Source organism: Gobio gobio, assembly GCF_949357685.1.
Source record: "Gobio gobio genome assembly, chromosome: 25".
Lineage (NCBI taxonomy): Eukaryota > Metazoa > Chordata > Actinopteri > Cypriniformes > Gobionidae > Gobio > Gobio gobio.
In genome coordinates this window covers 34,818,622-34,834,091 of record NC_137121.1, presented here as the reverse complement: position 1 = coordinate 34,834,091, position 15,470 = coordinate 34,818,622, and the positions used below count along the sequence as shown (strand labels likewise).

The following is a 15,470-nucleotide window of genomic DNA, read 5'->3' as shown; positions in this document are numbered from 1 at the left end:
ATATTTTTTTTAATGAATGTATTTCAATTTAAACATGTTAAAAAGTGATATTTATCCAACCAATTGATGGCACTGTGTCCCATGTGGCTTTGCTTCATGAAAGGACTGCTTCACCTCCAAACAGAAAAGGACCGGTGTGAGGTCCAAAAAGGTAGTTTGTTGCCTGAGGGCAACACTATGCCATAGAGGGTTAAGCATGCCAAAGTCAACTTTAATCATATAAAATGTAATTTCCAAACAGCTAAATTGTGGCCAGTGAAAATGCTGAGTGGCTAGTAACTTTGGAAAACCACGAGCCACAGTGGCTGGTGAGCAAAAAAGTTAATGTCAAGCCCTGTGTGTATATATACACATAATTACATTGAAAGATTCTGGAATCTACCGCCGCTTCAGTGTTATTTTATTCATAAACTAACAGTATAAGGGTTTACAAAATTGTTTGGCTGGTTGGAATGAGATTTTTATGACAAGGTTTTAAGGATCAAACTTTTTTTGTGTCTTGATGATGCAAATTACCCAAATACTGAAGCCTAATGTTGAACTAGAAGCACTTTTTGGTGCAGTAAATAGGCCTTTGTTATAGTATATAAAAAGTGTTGTAGGTCATACAATATATTACTGCTGGTCCACAGATGAAAAGCAGGAAGAAAGTTTAAAAACCAGGAAGAGCAAGAGGCAGAAAGTTCTGTAAGAAACAACATTAGCGCAGAGTTTTGACTTTGTCAACAAATAATTATGATTTCTCTGTTTTGCTAGTCTCATACGCAACTTTACTTAAATGTTTAAATAGCATTAAACTCAACATTTGTTGTTAGGCTGTTTGTTTCTGACACTGAGAAAGAAAATTATTCTACTGAAAATTTTGAGTTTGATATGGAAATACGAGGTTTGTATAAATTGTTGTCAATCATGTTCATCTACATTGAGCAGTTTAGAGCTGTGACAGTATAGTTCACATTTGACATATGCTATAGTATATATATATATATATATATAATGTGAGTGAACCGAACAGCTGTGCAATTAAAACAGTTTTGGGTTAATTTGATATGGATAATTATGAATAAGTAAGGATTTGTAGAATTAATAACAATTGTCAGTATTGACAAGCATAATCGTGTTTCATTACCACAGAAATTGGATGAGAAAAATTAAGTTGTTTCTTTTGTCCTGCCCCAGATGCACCCCATTCAATTATTTCTAATACAAAACTGTCAAAAATTGCACAATTATATTAAATATTTTAAGTTAATAGGTGGTTTACGACAAATGTTTTTTCAACGACATTTTACTGAAACTGACCAATGGAACAATAACTTTCAATTCATCTCACAACATTATAAGCTCTTTAAATGAGAAGATGGGTGGCTCTTAAAAGAGCCTTTGGGGTGGGTAAGGTCAGAGGTCACCTCACTTTGAGCTAGTGTATTTGGTCACAGCCTTTGTGCCCTCGGACACGGCGTGTTTGGCCAGCTCTCCGGGCAGCAGCAGACGCACGGCGGTCTGGATCTCTCTAGAGGTGATGGTGGAGCGCTTGTTGTAGTGCGCCAGACGAGACGCCTCGCCGGCGATGCGCTCGAAGATGTCGTTGACGAAAGAGTTCATGATGCCCATCGCCTTGGAGGAGATGCCGGTGTCAGGATGAACCTGCTTCAGGACTTTGTACACATAGATAGCGTAGCTCTCCTTCCTGGACTTTCTGCGCTTCTTCCCTCCCTTACCGGCGGTCTTGGTGACGGCCTTCTTGGAGCCCTTCTTAGGCGCGGACTTTGCTGGTTCAGGCATGATGATGAAGAGTCAATGTGCGCTCAGGAGCGATACAGAGGCTTTTATTCACCGCCATATGCTAATTTACTAAGAGATACAGGATTCTTCTGATTGGCTGTTTTCAAAGGCCGAGCCCATAAACGCGTATTTCATTGGACAACTCAAAGCAACTTGAGAGGAATGAGGGCCAATCACGGGCGGGTAAATATTAGCCCCTCCTACCGCTTTGTGTTTGAAGGAGACCCACACGATCTCGTTTCCTTTGTTTCTTTCCCGCTCTTTTGCTTGAATAAAAGTTTGAAAATACTAATATTCTGCAAGATTGTGTAATCTGAAAACCCATTTTAGAATAAAGTAATAAGATCCCTTCTACCAATAGATTTTGTACCAAAATTCCCTCCTATACAAAAGTCCCTTTACACCAACATTCAATTTTAACTTTTTTCTTGATTCTGTAAATCACTGAATTGCAATAGAATTCTTCTCTGAAATACACATTAGAACTCAAAAGATAAATAAAGCAAAAAGCTGATTGCAATTATTCATCATTAAAACACCTTAGAACCTTAAATTGAGATGAAACGCCAATATTTTATTTTCACATATCGGTTATATATTCATATCGTTCATTTAAAAATATTTAACCCATAAGAACGCGGGCCATTTTCTCCTTATAGAACAATTATGGGATATAGTTTTAATGGACCAATTGTAACTTCTGCAGTTGTTTATGAAATACAATCGCTCTTTGTGAAAAATCTGTAGTTATCTGTAAGATTGGGCATTTATTTTTCATTAATATACTTAATGTCTTTTTTCCAGCATTGCTGTGACATGACTCTTTAAGTGAGGGAGTGTGTGGCTCTTAAAAGAGCCGTTGGGTTTGTAGGAGTCCCTTGATTTCAGGTGTTTATCCTCCGAAGCCGTACAGGGTGCGTCCCTGCCGCTTCAGCGCGTACACAACATCCATGGCGGTGACGGTCTTTCTCTTGGCGTGCTCGGTGTAGGTCACGGCATCGCGGATCACGTTCTCCAGAAACACCTTCAACACTCCGCGGGTCTCCTCGTAGATCAGACCGGAGATGCGCTTGACGCCGCCGCGGCGAGCCAGACGACGGATGGCGGGCTTGGTGATTCCCTGGATGTTATCGCGCAAAACTTTACGGTGACGCTTTGCGCCTCCTTTACCGAGCCCTTTACCGCCTTTGCCTCTTCCAGACATGATTAACTGAGTACTACAGTCGGTCAAATGACAACAACGAGTGGAGCAGAAGCGCTACAAGGAGGCACTTTATATTTGCTTATAGGACCTGACAGAAACCACGACCACGCAACAGCCCCGCCCCTCGATATCGTTCAGCACAAGACAATGTGATTTAACCCTAACCCTGATCTCACGAGGCCTGTCCTTTGTTTAATATTAAAAAACAAGTTTTATAAGATTATTTTGACTAAGATAATTATATCATTATCGCATGTTAATGCCAAGTGTAAACGCAGCCAGAATACCTCTAGAGTAGATCGTTTCTGAACAAGCAAAATAAATAGTAAGAAAATTACATTTGACAGACAGCCTAAATTACATTAGAAGCTGCTCTCGCATGCTGGATATTTATGAAGCATTTAAAGGTCCCATGGCATGAAATTGTCATTTTATGAGGTTTTTCAACATTAATATGAGTTCCCCTAGCCTGAATATTGTCCCCGAGTGGCTAGAAATTTTGATCGTTGTAAACCGAGTTCTGGCTGTCTTTCTCTGCCTTTGAGAAAATGACAGGCCAGACTAGCCAATCTTGAAGTCTCCTGTTATGAAGTCAAAACAGGAACGGTTACCTCCCTTTCCTCCGCCCAGAGAATCTGGTACGCCCATGCAAGCGCCATATTTGTCCTCGAGAGATCATGGCTTGTGAACGAGTGAATGCTGGCAGTTTCTCAGTGTTTGGATGTACGAATGAAAACAGAAGTCTTTTTTCAGTTCCTTCTGATCTGTGATCAGTGATTTCTGATGTGTAGCTAATTATTCAAGTTCACACAGAACTTTATTATTCGTTCTTCGGCTTCTCTCTCTCCCGACAGAACGGTGTTTTCGTGTTTTCTATCTTGTGAGTCAGTGTTTTTGTACGTCCTCATCGCGTCTATCTGTTCTAAAATGTGCATACAGTCGAGAGTTTCTGCTCAACATCGGCTGAGTCACATCTCTTTAGAGATAAACCTCACACACGCCGAGGCTCGGGCTGCACTGGCCGGTCGGCCTTCAACATCACCGACCCCAAGTACTGCATCTGGCCCACAGCGGAGGCACCAAACGCGGCACGAGATTAAGCAGAAGGGGGGTAAGCGTGAGCGTATCCGGGCTAGCCAGCCTAGCCCACAATAAACTGGATTACATTCGATTACTGCAGTTGTGTCTTTGTTTGCACTGTGTACTCAATACACACTGACGCTTTTCACATGATAGGAAAAATATCTAAATATCTATATCTAAATATCTAAAATATCTAAAAAATAATGCTATAATCAACACTTACTCGTAACTCGTTCATCTTGACAGCTGTAATGGTACATTGCATGTGTTACAAAGTTGGTAATAAGGATGAAGACGGACTTGGTGTGACTGGGACTCGTGTTTATTCAGAACTCTCAGATAAAAAATAAATAAACTCGCGCTGACAGACAGCGCTCTCACAAATCAGTAGTTACTATAAATAACTTTGTTAGCAATCGCTCCGTCTCTGGTCCAAGATGTCCGGTTCGTGAACGAATCGTTCTTTTGAACCGGTTCTTTTTAGTGAACCGAACCAGTTCACCAAATCGGACTGAATCGTTCTAAACGGTTCGCGTCTCCAGTGAGCGCTGATCCATAATTTACTAGAGTTACTAACTTTCTGACATGAGTGACAGCCCCTCTGACTAGAAATAAACAAATAACCTGTAGCATTTGCTAGTAACTAAAACAGTTCACCAGGGCTGGATTAACAATTTCCTTTGCCCTGGGCAACAAGACTCAAGGGCTGCCCCAAGACCCTGCCCCAAAGCAACAATCGCAAAGTCGCTATCACCAAGAGCATATAGCCTATACTTCTATACTAACAAAACAGGCTTCTGCAATGCTCAGTGGCGATGTATGTAATAGCCTCAGCATAAAGTGCATTCAAGAGACAGAACACTAATGATGCACTAATGTTTAACATAACTTTTTACAATGAATCTTTCACAGAACTTGGTGGCTGCTACAGAGTAATTATTAAATGTTTCAATATAGTCAATCAATTATATTTTGACTGCAACAGTGAAATAAAGCAGACCGCTAGTGAAGCCTTAACTTAAAACCAGAGATTTTTTATTTCTAAAATGCTACAATGTGAAATTGTGGCTATTTTTGGAATATGTTTCACAATGTTGACTAATTTTAATTAATTTTCTCTTTAAAATTTTCTTTTAGCGCTCCTGTTTAAATTTCAGACAGTGTTGACTGATTGGGTCGACAATTTCAAGCCAAAAAGCTCACTAAAACCCACCCAATTCAAGAAAAAGACGCCCAAAATTTGAACTGCCAAAATAATGTTATATTATTTTATTGCCATGTCAATCAAGGCTGATTAGCACCATTGTATCTCCTTAAAACCAAATAATGTCAAAATAAAGTTAAAATAAAAAACATTTCTCAGGAAAATGGATCAAAACAGGGCATTCAAAAACAAGTCATGCATGACTAAAATGTCCAAGCAGTGGAAACTGTCAAAATCACGAAATTAACCGATGATTTTAACCCATGGAACAACACATGCATCATTTAAGTGCAAAAAGTGCCCAATATAATCGGAATAAACAATGTAATTAGCAGGCATTACGCACACTTTACTGCACACACCACAGCCAAAACGTGTCATTCACTGATACTGTACAATAAAAAATTTACAACAATAATGCGTTTACCTTTGTGTTTAACTTCAGATAGAACTACAGTAACGTTATGTCTTTCGTGAAGTACAATATTTATAGAACATAACGCAGAACTTAACACAGTCAAAATGGATTAATCGTTTATTCAAACCTCTTTCAGCAGCTGTTGGGACGAGTACAGCGCAGTCTAGACGCTTTAAAAGGTGCAGATGTCCTGATCAGGCCAGTGTGCACACCATGATGGACAGGAGTCATATACTATTTCAATTCAATCATTCAACCGTGCTCTTTGAGTTAGTTATATGTAAGAGTCTTTGAGTCACAGGTGTAATCCACGTTTTGAGAGTTGGGTCACTCTCCCACTCATTACTGTAGATAACTTACATATTTATGCCACTTTGGCATAGCGATCATTTGATTTCCAGCTACAATTTCGCGCTGAAAACCTGTCATGAGTGAGCGCGAGTCGCGACTCCCTGCTGATCGCTGATTGGCTGAAAGTGCGTGCTCGACGGCGACGTCAACACCAATGCCAGCTGACTCTACGTCATAGAGAAGGGGGATGTGGGCCAGTGTGTGTCATGATGCACACTTGAGTTTATTATTAACCAATTAGACTATAAAATGTAGATGTTTGAAAACAACCAAACTGACCCCAAACCAGGCCAAATTTTGTCCATCCGCCTCAACAGCTGATTTCAGAGCTTCAAGTCACGTGATTCGGCGTGACAGCTCGTCCTCTCGCTGCACAGCAGCGCAAAAAGCTACAGACACTGTTTTTGACGTGATTTAACATAATATTTTGATCGAACGGGTTGCAAAATCTGCATATTATTAGGAAAGTGAGGATTGCGTTTATAACGTGATCTAACATAATATTTGACAGTGCCCAGGGCCCCTTAGATGTCCTGTGCCCCTGGGCAAGTGACCAGTTGCCCTAATGGTTAATCCGGCCCTGCAGTTCACTGAACTGAGACGTGCTGACAGAACTGATGAGAAGTGAACTCAGGTCCATCCGTCTCTCTGGCAGCAGCTTGTGCCGTAGACCTCGTTAAACCACGCCCCCTCCGCTACAAGATCTGATACTCATTCAAATGCAAAGATGTCAGCCAATCACAACAGTGGGCGTTTTTACTGAAGTCTCACAGCAGACACGCCTCTTGAAACAGGGCATTCAGCCAGAGGGCAAACATCAGTATAGAAAAAATGCCTTTTATTTCTAAATTATGACATTTTATGATGTAAAAATCATACTAACAATATAAGTACACCTCAGGAAACATTATGAAATAATAAAAAAATGCCATGCCATGAGACCTTTAAGGCTTTTTGGTGAGTTAACTTCGGGCCAGGCGTGTAACTGTGGCAACATGCCCGATGAAACCGGCTATAGACCTATATAGGCCTCTCTGATCTACACTGTATGTCTGTATGTCTCCCTTTAGCTGAACTTGACCATAAGAGTAATCTCTTCTTTGGCCTTCAACATACCATAAAAGTTTCAGAACAGCCCATGCCACTATTAGGGAGCAGCTGAAGATTTGATCAAAACTGTGGATGAGCGAATGATAGAGTTGGAAAGAAAACAGCTGTATGTTTTCAGACAGACTGAAGATGAAAAGAAGTGGCAAACTCCTGGGGTCCGTTCTTCGTACCTCACTTAACACATCTGAGATGATTTGACAGACCCCAGATCTTTTAATGGTGACACCTGATGTCTGGCTAATTTGGTTTTTCAAACGAATTTGCGGATTGGATTAAAATATCTGGATTAAATTATCTAAAACAGTGGTTCTCAAAGTGTGGTACGCAGAGGAATCACTAAATAAATTAATGTTAAAACACATACATTTTAATTGAATCTTTATTTTAGTAAAGGTTTTGTTTTACATTTAATTACAGTACAGTTTTAATTTAACTGTACAACACAGTTTAATAAAATCATTATTTAATTATTTTATTTACCTGTATGTAAGCACAGTGCAGTGTTAATGTACAAACCATAGACTGTAAAAAAATATGGATGTAGTGTCCGTGACGTCACCCATAGGATTCTGATGAGCAGTTCTGAAGCGCAAAGTAGGGACGAGCCATCTTGGCAGCGCGTCATCGCGCGTCACTCCCGGATAACAGAAAATGGGCAAAAAGGCGGGACGTGGGCGGAGCTTAAGTGACGCGATGACTAACAGACAGCAGATAAATGGCTATCCACCTGTCACTCGAAATGGCCACGCCCTTAATTATGCAGAATTTTAAGGCTTTATATAATGTAAACGAATGAGTTATAAAAAAAATTCACCCCCCTCACAGTTGTCATGAAGGGCAAAATGAGCCGTATAGACCAAAAGCACAATTTGTACCAGGCTGTAAACATGTTTTATTCTGCTCTAAAGTTGGCCATTTTAACATGGGGCTCAATGAGATTCTGCTCCCTTCTGGATCCTGTCCCTAGCGGCCAGTCGATGAATTGCAGTTTGAGGCACTTCCGTATTGGCTTCAAGAGAAACTGCGGGAGGTTGCCGCTTGGTACAAACAGTGTATTTACAATGTTAAAGTGGCTGACAACAATACATATTCGTATTAGGAATAAAATGCCTAGTTTTTGAACTGTGCAGAGCTGTAGCTGAATAGTTAGGCCGACTGTGCTACTGTATTTTAATGTTGGTCATTATGGTGGTACTTGGAGAGCCAAATATTTTCAGAGGTGGTACTTGGTATAAAAAGTTTGAGAACCACTGATCTGAGATCACTGCACGTTCTTTTGTTCCCTGAAGAGGGCAGATGCATCGATACTCGAAATTACGATTAGCAATGCAGCGATTGGCTGCCGGCAAGACAACGTAATGACATCATAAAATTAAAACAGCCACCTGGCAAAAGAAACAAATTACACAAAAAACCCCCCACAAATTTCTGGACCTTTATAAGGAAACAGCTAAACGACCATGATAAAACATTTTCTAACATGATTACCAATTATTTATATTCACGAGTAGTATTTGTACACCCTTTACATTTTTATTTCAATGTTGTAATTTAATTTTTAATTCAATTTGAAGCAGATTTGTAACGTGACAGTATAAAAGTTTCTTAAAGGGCATATTGCAGGTTAAATTTTTTTCGAGATTAATATATAACCTTGTATGAAAATACCATATGAAAAGGTAGTGCAGGATTTAAAATGTTTTAAAAAAACATAAGAGCACAAATTTAGTAGATAAAGTGGCCATTTCGTTGGCCTCTTGGAAAAAGCGCTTTTTTTTCAACATCGCGTCATATTACGTCACGAGAGGGAGTGGTTCGCCGAGCTCTGCGTTGGCTCAGTGCAGAATAGGTTGGTATTCAGTAGAGTCTGTGTATTTTCGGTAGTTTTTCTATTCCAATTTATCATTGTCATGGTAAATTATTATCCAGCCTGTCAGGGCATCGAGTCCACAGGTTTCCTAAAAAAAAAAAGTTAGGAATTCTGCATGGTGGCGTTTTGTGCAGGTGAAGAAACGGGACTTCCCTTCGCGCATCTGCTTCAAAACACACGGTGGTGTGTATAGTGCTTTAGACCGGAGGATTATCATCCCGGCGATATGATGGAGTCAAACATTGTTATAATCATGTACGGACGGCTACACACTGGCTGCGTGACGTGAGCGTGGCGTTTTCTATCTGTAGACCGGCTACTGCAAGCGTGGCGTTTCTGTTGCTTTCAGCTGCGTGGCGTTTTATGTGTCTTTGCACACCAGAAGCGTGTCTGACGCGGCGCTGCTGCTGCTAGGTGACGTAGTGGAAGGCCTATACTTCATGTTAAACATAAAATATATAAATAAATATTTATATAAATATATAGCCTACTGATACAGCAAAGACAACGTCAGCACTCGGCAGTATTGACGGCCGAATAGGCTACAAAATATTTTGTTCTGCATTGGCAGGAGCAATATTTGAAAATCGATATTATATACATTTTATTTAATTACAATTATATCTGCATTTATGTCAAAACCTAGAGACTTTCACACATAAAAATGTCATTTATTAATATGTATTCTTGAATTCAAAATGACAAACAGCTTTTCCTATTCTATTTTGCCTGGAAACGCTTCCAACACTCTTGTGTGTAGCATCGGTTCTATTTCTAGCATATGCTTTCGGCGCGGCTCGAGCAGCACGTGTCACGCAGCCAGTGTGTACCTTGCCTAAAGGATGAACAAACATCCACACGCGATGCTTCTTTGCCGTCGTGTTTACATTAATGAATACAAAGTAGCCTATGTACATTAACACAAATGAATACAGTCTCACACTTTTTCGAAAAAAGGTTCTGAATTATGTGATATTTTATTCATGCCATGTATGCACATTCAAGTTCACTTAAATACATACTCATAACGTCATATACATCCTCACACTAGCGGTGAATCGGCACGAAATAAACCCATAATACAGAATTAATGAATAAAGGATAAACACAATAACACAACGATATTGTCTGTGGTTCGGCGGCCGGCGGAAGATGTGACGGTCCCGGATCCAGTGGGAGATATGGCGGTCCCGGATCCGTCAGAGATGTAGCTCGGAGAAAACGTGAACTGTGCACCGTGGCGTGAGTCTTGTAAGTTACCAAATCAGTCGTGGTGAGAAACCGCTAACGTTATATCACATAACGTTTAGTGTGGACGGATATTAACGAGTGTGACTTTTCCTAATGGTCAAAGCCTATAAGTTTCTGTTATTGGTAAGTAAATCAATAACTTACTAGATGACAATAACGTTACCAGCTTTGCTATTGCCTGATACATGATAATAATCAGTACAGTGAGTGTTGTAATCTGAGCACAGTGATAATATCGTTAGCTAGCTTTATCTAGCTAACACTGGTCTCTCTCCGAGACACCTGCCGCTGTTCTCCACTGTTTCTCCTCACATAAATACTCAATCTGTCTCCTGTAATCGTTGTTCTGTCTAATCCTGGTCTGTCCCTAATTGTGTGTCACAATTGTATGGCTGTGGCCTCTCTCATATGAGTATTAATAAACATTTATAATGTCCTCAGCGTCCGAGCTGTCATTGCGATCCATTGTTTTCCTATCGTTGAGATTCACCGCACTCCCTCTCGTTATGTCACGTCCGGGTTTGGCATTTTTAGATGCGGAAGTAAAATGTTCTCACAAAAACGACTCCAAAAGCCTTAATAGTGTATTTTAAAGTATATTTTAAAGAAAATCTAGTTCCTACATTATTTTTCTATACATTGACTCACTGGAGTCTCTAACCTGCAATACTGCCCTTTAAGGGTCATGATCAAATTATCTGCATCTCTTGCGCTGCATCAAGCCGTCCCAACACGTGTGTAAACCTCCAATAAAATGATAAAGTAATTATTCCATCACAAATAAATTTCTCAATCAAGTGGCTGTGTCTAGTATTATACACAACATTATAATATTATATACATTCTCATATACATATACAGTACAACATTTGTATATTATTATTATTTAAAAGTATTATTATTGCCCCTGGTTCAGTAATGAACTCTTGTAATAAAGTAGCAGTGGCTGGGACAGATTTTAAGTATCACCTCAAGATGCCCCTGTTTACATGAAATAAGCCGCTCCAGAGCAGGTTTAAGCTTCCGGACCTGTTGCTATGACAGCAAGTCCAGAATGAGCGTTGAAGAACCAAACAATCCAAGATCATGCCAAATCATCAACAATCAAATCCGGCTAACTAAGTTAGCCACGTACGAAGAACGGACCCCTGGATAAAAGGTTAAGAACTGTCTAAAAATGAGTTACGAGTGTAATTGTGAGATGTTCTCCATCTCTTTAAATGTCTCCGCCATTAAAGTCTAAGCTTTGGCATCCAGAATAAAATGTGTTTTTATTACATGAAAAGGCTACAATCATAAAAATCAAAACAAAGTCTTGAGAAAAAAATCCTTGTTGTAATGAAATGTTGAAATGTTGCTATGGCAACGCTGTACCACAATGGAAAATAGTTAAAAAGTAGTTTTTCTATGAATTTATGATTTCTTTTAGAAATTGATAGATTTATATACTTAGAACTCAAGCAAACCAAAAATAAGTAGATCCACATCATTTAATCTTCAAAATGACAAACTCATCCTCACTCTCATCCCATGAGTGAACTCTGCATTCCTCATATTGATTTATCTGTTAATGTATTAATTAAAATACATAATTTTGCTATTTATATGTAAATACAACTATACTACAATAAACTCTTCAAATAAATAAATAACTGTGATCATATTATCGATGCTATTATCTATAAACAATCCCAATGGGGGAAAACATCACTGCACTTCCACTGTGGGACAGCGGTGCCATATGGACACATCAATATTTACTCAATTTACAGTAAAACTGTTGGACAAGTTTTTGTGAATAAAAATATATAATTGACTTTCCAAATATGCTGTAAATAAATCCCCCTTAAGAAGAGACGCTTAGAAATGAGGTTATTAGAGCAATTTCTGGAGCACTTCAGCTTCTGTGATGGTGGGAAAGAGTTTTGGAGGGACATTCAAATGTCATGTGCCTTAAAAACAGCACATCATTGGCCACCTGCTCATATTCAGTGTTTAAACTGGAAATTCTCTCATTCTGTGCAGTTTTGGTGGCTCTTAAAAGAGCCTTTGGGGTCTGAAGCGGCTGATGAAGACGCGGGTTTAGGCGCGCTCTCCGCGGATGCGGCGGGCCAGCTGGATGTCTTTGGGCATGATGGTGACCCTCTTGGCGTGGATGGCGCACAGGTTGGTGTCCTCAAACAGGCCGACCAAATAAGCCTCGCTGGCCTCCTGCAGGGCCATGACCGCGGAGCTCTGGAAGCGCAGATCCGTCTTGAAGTCCTGAGCGATCTCTCTCACCAGCCGCTGGAAGGGCAGTTTGCGGATCAGCAGCTCGGTGGACTTCTGATAACGGCGGATCTCTCGCAGAGCCACGGTCCCGGGCCTGTAGCGGTGAGGCTTCTTGACGCCGCCGGTGGCCGGGGCGCTCTTACGGGCGGCTTTAGTCGCGAGCTGCTTCCTCGGGGCTTTGCCACCGGTGGATTTACGAGCGGTTTGCTTGGTTCTTGCCATTTCTGTAGTTCACTTCTCTCTGTCCTGCTGACGCTAGAAATGCTGCTTTGATGCTACACGCCTGCCTTTAAAGCGTTGAACCGCCACAAGCTCACAGTGACGCGATGGTGCCGAGGCTTGTGATTGGCTGATATGAGGCGTGCGCTTATGACTGCTGGCCAATGACGGTGCGTTTCCTCTCTTCAAACAAGCGGAAGGTTTCCCGCTCAAAGGCGCTTTGTTCTCTTAACTACTTTGCTCTTCAAACAGATCGGACCCATAAGCTTTAAATTTGCATTGTTGTATTTATTTGTTCTGAAATATTCACATTATCCTTAATGGTTGTGCAGATCTCAGATTAGAGTAAAATTACTACAATCTGTATAAAAGCAGTGCAAAAAATAGAACACAAATAATTATCCCTACCAAACAAACGTTTGGGACTTACATGTTATTAACAAGCATGTACTTTATTATTGCTAGTGCTGTATTTGTCGATATAAAGCAATTCTACATTTGATTTTTTTTCTAATCAACTCAATTCGTTTATTTATTTATTTTATAAACAATTAGCTCTTTCTGAGATGAAATGGGTGGCTCTTAAAAGAGCCGTTGGGTTATTAAAACAGTATTTAATCTGTTTATTTGGATTTGGCGGGCTTCTCGGTCTTCTTGGGCAGCAGCACCGCCTGGATGTTGGGCAGCACGCCGCCCTGAGCGATGGTCACTCGGCCCATAAGTTTGTTCAGCTCCTCGTCGTTGCGCACCGCCAGCTGCAGGTGACGGGGGATGATGCGGGTCTTCTTGTTGTCCCGAGCGGCGTTTCCAGCCAGCTCCAGGATCTCAGCGGTAAGATACTCGAGCACAGCGGCCAGATAAACCGGAGCACCGGCACCGACGCGCTGAGCGTAGTTTCCTTTGCGGAGAAGCCTGTGAACACGGCCGACGGGGAACTGCAGTCCCGCCCTGGAGGAGCGAGTCTTAGCCTTCGCTCTGGCTTTACCGCCGGTTTTGCCTCTGCCGCTCATTTTATTAATCAGTTAAAACAACCTTCACAATCGAGGTTTACAGAATGAAATTCTGTTGTTCCACACAATGTCTTTAAAGGAAAGTGCCAATCGCCCATTGGTTTAGAATCTGATAAGATTTCAACCAATCACTGAACTTCCCTCCAAAGCCCAACCCCCTTTGACGAGTGACTATTAAGATAGAAGAGATGAAACTATTGAAATATTTGTGATAGAAAATTTATATAAATGCATTACAGATGTTAAAGGAATTAGATTCCTAAAAATCCCTTTAACGATTTTTCTGTGTGCACAGTTAATATGTAAAACATTTAAACAGACCAAATAATTTACTTTAATATCAATGTTTTTGGGGTCTGACATGTACACTTTATAATATGGTGTGTGTGTGTGTGTGTGTGTGTGTGTGTGTGTGTGTGTGTGTGTGTGTGTGTGTGTGTGTGTGTGTGTGTGTGTGTGTGTGTGTGTGTGTGTGTGTGTGTGTGTGTGTGTGTGTGTGTGTGTGTGTGTGTGTGTGTGTGTGTGTGTGTGTGTGTGTGTGTGTGTGTGTGTGTGTGTGTGTGTGTGTGTGTGTGTGTGTGTGTTTATTCTGTTTGTACTGTGATCACTGCCTGAACCCTCATAAGCTTTTTGGTCATTTTTAATATATTTCTAATGAAAATAAATGGTTTGTTCAACTTGAGTGATTGAATACTTGATCACTTATTTTAGATGTAAAATTAAGAATTTTACATTGCATGTTCATATTACATGGGTTATAAATGCATATTGGCTATTTTTGTTCATAATTAAATTATTAAAATACACGAAGTTTGCTCTTTTTCAGAATTAGTGGTTGGCTCTTAAAAGAGCCTTTGAGGAATAAACTATATTGGTTTGTAAAATATTGGTGGACGTTTTGAATATTTACTTCTTTTTGGGAGCTGCCTTTTTAGGCTTGGCGGCTTTAGGCTTTGCCGTCTTGGGTTTCGCTGCCTTGGCTTTTTTGGGGCTCTTGGCTGCTTTCTTAGCGGCTGCTGGCTTCTTTGCCTTCTTGGGGCTCTTCGTCGCCTTCTTAGCGGCTGAGGCGGCGGGTTTCTTGGCCTTCTTGGGCGATTTCTTGGCGGCGGCTTTGGGCTTCTTTGCCGCTGCGCTCTTGGGCTTCTTGGCGGCGGCGGGTTTCTTGGCCGCGGGCTTCTTCGCTTTAGGAGCCGCTTTCTTGGCCGCGGGCTTCTTCTTGGTCTCGGCTTGCTGCTTGTTGAGCTTGAATGAGCCCGAGGCGCCGGTCCCTTTGACCTGCACCAGGGTGCCTTTAGTCACCAGGCTCTTGATGGCGATCTTGACGCGGGAGTTGTTCTTCTCCACGTCGTAGCCGCTGGCGGCGAGAGCTTTCTTCAGGGCGGCGAGGGACACGCCGCTCCTCTCCTTGGATGCGGACACAGCTTTGACAATGAGCTCGCCGACGCCTGGACCTGCTTTCTTGGCTTTCGCAGCGGACTTCTTCTTGGGCGCTTTGGCCGGGGCTGGGGCGGTTTCTGCCATCTCTCTCTGATCGGATATAAAGTCTTTCAAACGCTGTTCTGATTTCAGCAATGAATGACTGGCGCTCGCGCGGCGCTGCTCTTAAATAACACATGAGAACCTTACAGACTCAACCTATCCGCTCGGTGTCTGTGCGCGTCCACGAGCCCCTCACGCGTGTGTTTTCTTCTCTT

General features: G+C 41.2%; 5 protein-coding genes across 5 annotated transcripts; all 5 read right to left on the bottom strand.

The window, feature by feature from the left end:
• Positions 1 to 1,410: 1,410 nt before the first annotated feature.
• On the bottom strand, positions 1,411 to 1,785 carry LOC307121486 (histone H2B-like; the record flags this gene model as incomplete). Its single annotated transcript, XM_079809090.1, has 1 exon — positions 1,411 to 1,785. The coding sequence occupies one exon, from the start codon at positions 1,783 to 1,785 to the stop codon at positions 1,411 to 1,413; it is 375 nt and encodes a 124-aa protein (XP_079665216.1).
• Positions 1,786 to 2,677: 892 nt separating this feature from the next.
• Positions 2,678 to 2,989, bottom strand: LOC307121323 (histone H4; the record flags this gene model as incomplete). Its single annotated transcript, XM_079808842.1, has 1 exon — positions 2,678 to 2,989. The coding sequence occupies one exon, from the start codon at positions 2,987 to 2,989 to the stop codon at positions 2,678 to 2,680; it is 312 nt and encodes a 103-aa protein (XP_079664968.1).
• A 9,369-nt stretch (positions 2,990 to 12,358) lies between these two features.
• Positions 12,359 to 12,769, bottom strand: LOC307121602 (histone H3.2; the record flags this gene model as incomplete). The annotated part of the gene is made up of 1 exon (XM_079809236.1): positions 12,359 to 12,769. One exon carries the CDS (start codon positions 12,767 to 12,769, stop codon positions 12,359 to 12,361), a length of 411 nt encoding a protein of 136 aa, XP_079665362.1.
• Positions 12,770 to 13,389: 620 nt separating this feature from the next.
• LOC307121606 (histone H2A-like) lies at positions 13,390 to 13,776 on the bottom strand (the record flags this gene model as incomplete). The annotated part of the gene is made up of 1 exon (XM_079809239.1): positions 13,390 to 13,776. One exon carries the CDS (start codon positions 13,774 to 13,776, stop codon positions 13,390 to 13,392), a length of 387 nt encoding a protein of 128 aa, XP_079665365.1.
• Positions 13,777 to 14,682: 906 nt separating this feature from the next.
• On the bottom strand, positions 14,683 to 15,297 carry LOC307121994 (histone H1-like; the record flags this gene model as incomplete). The annotated part of the gene is made up of 1 exon (XM_079809793.1): positions 14,683 to 15,297. One exon carries the CDS (start codon positions 15,295 to 15,297, stop codon positions 14,683 to 14,685), a length of 615 nt encoding a protein of 204 aa, XP_079665919.1.
• Between the last annotated feature and the right edge of the window lie 173 nt (positions 15,298 to 15,470).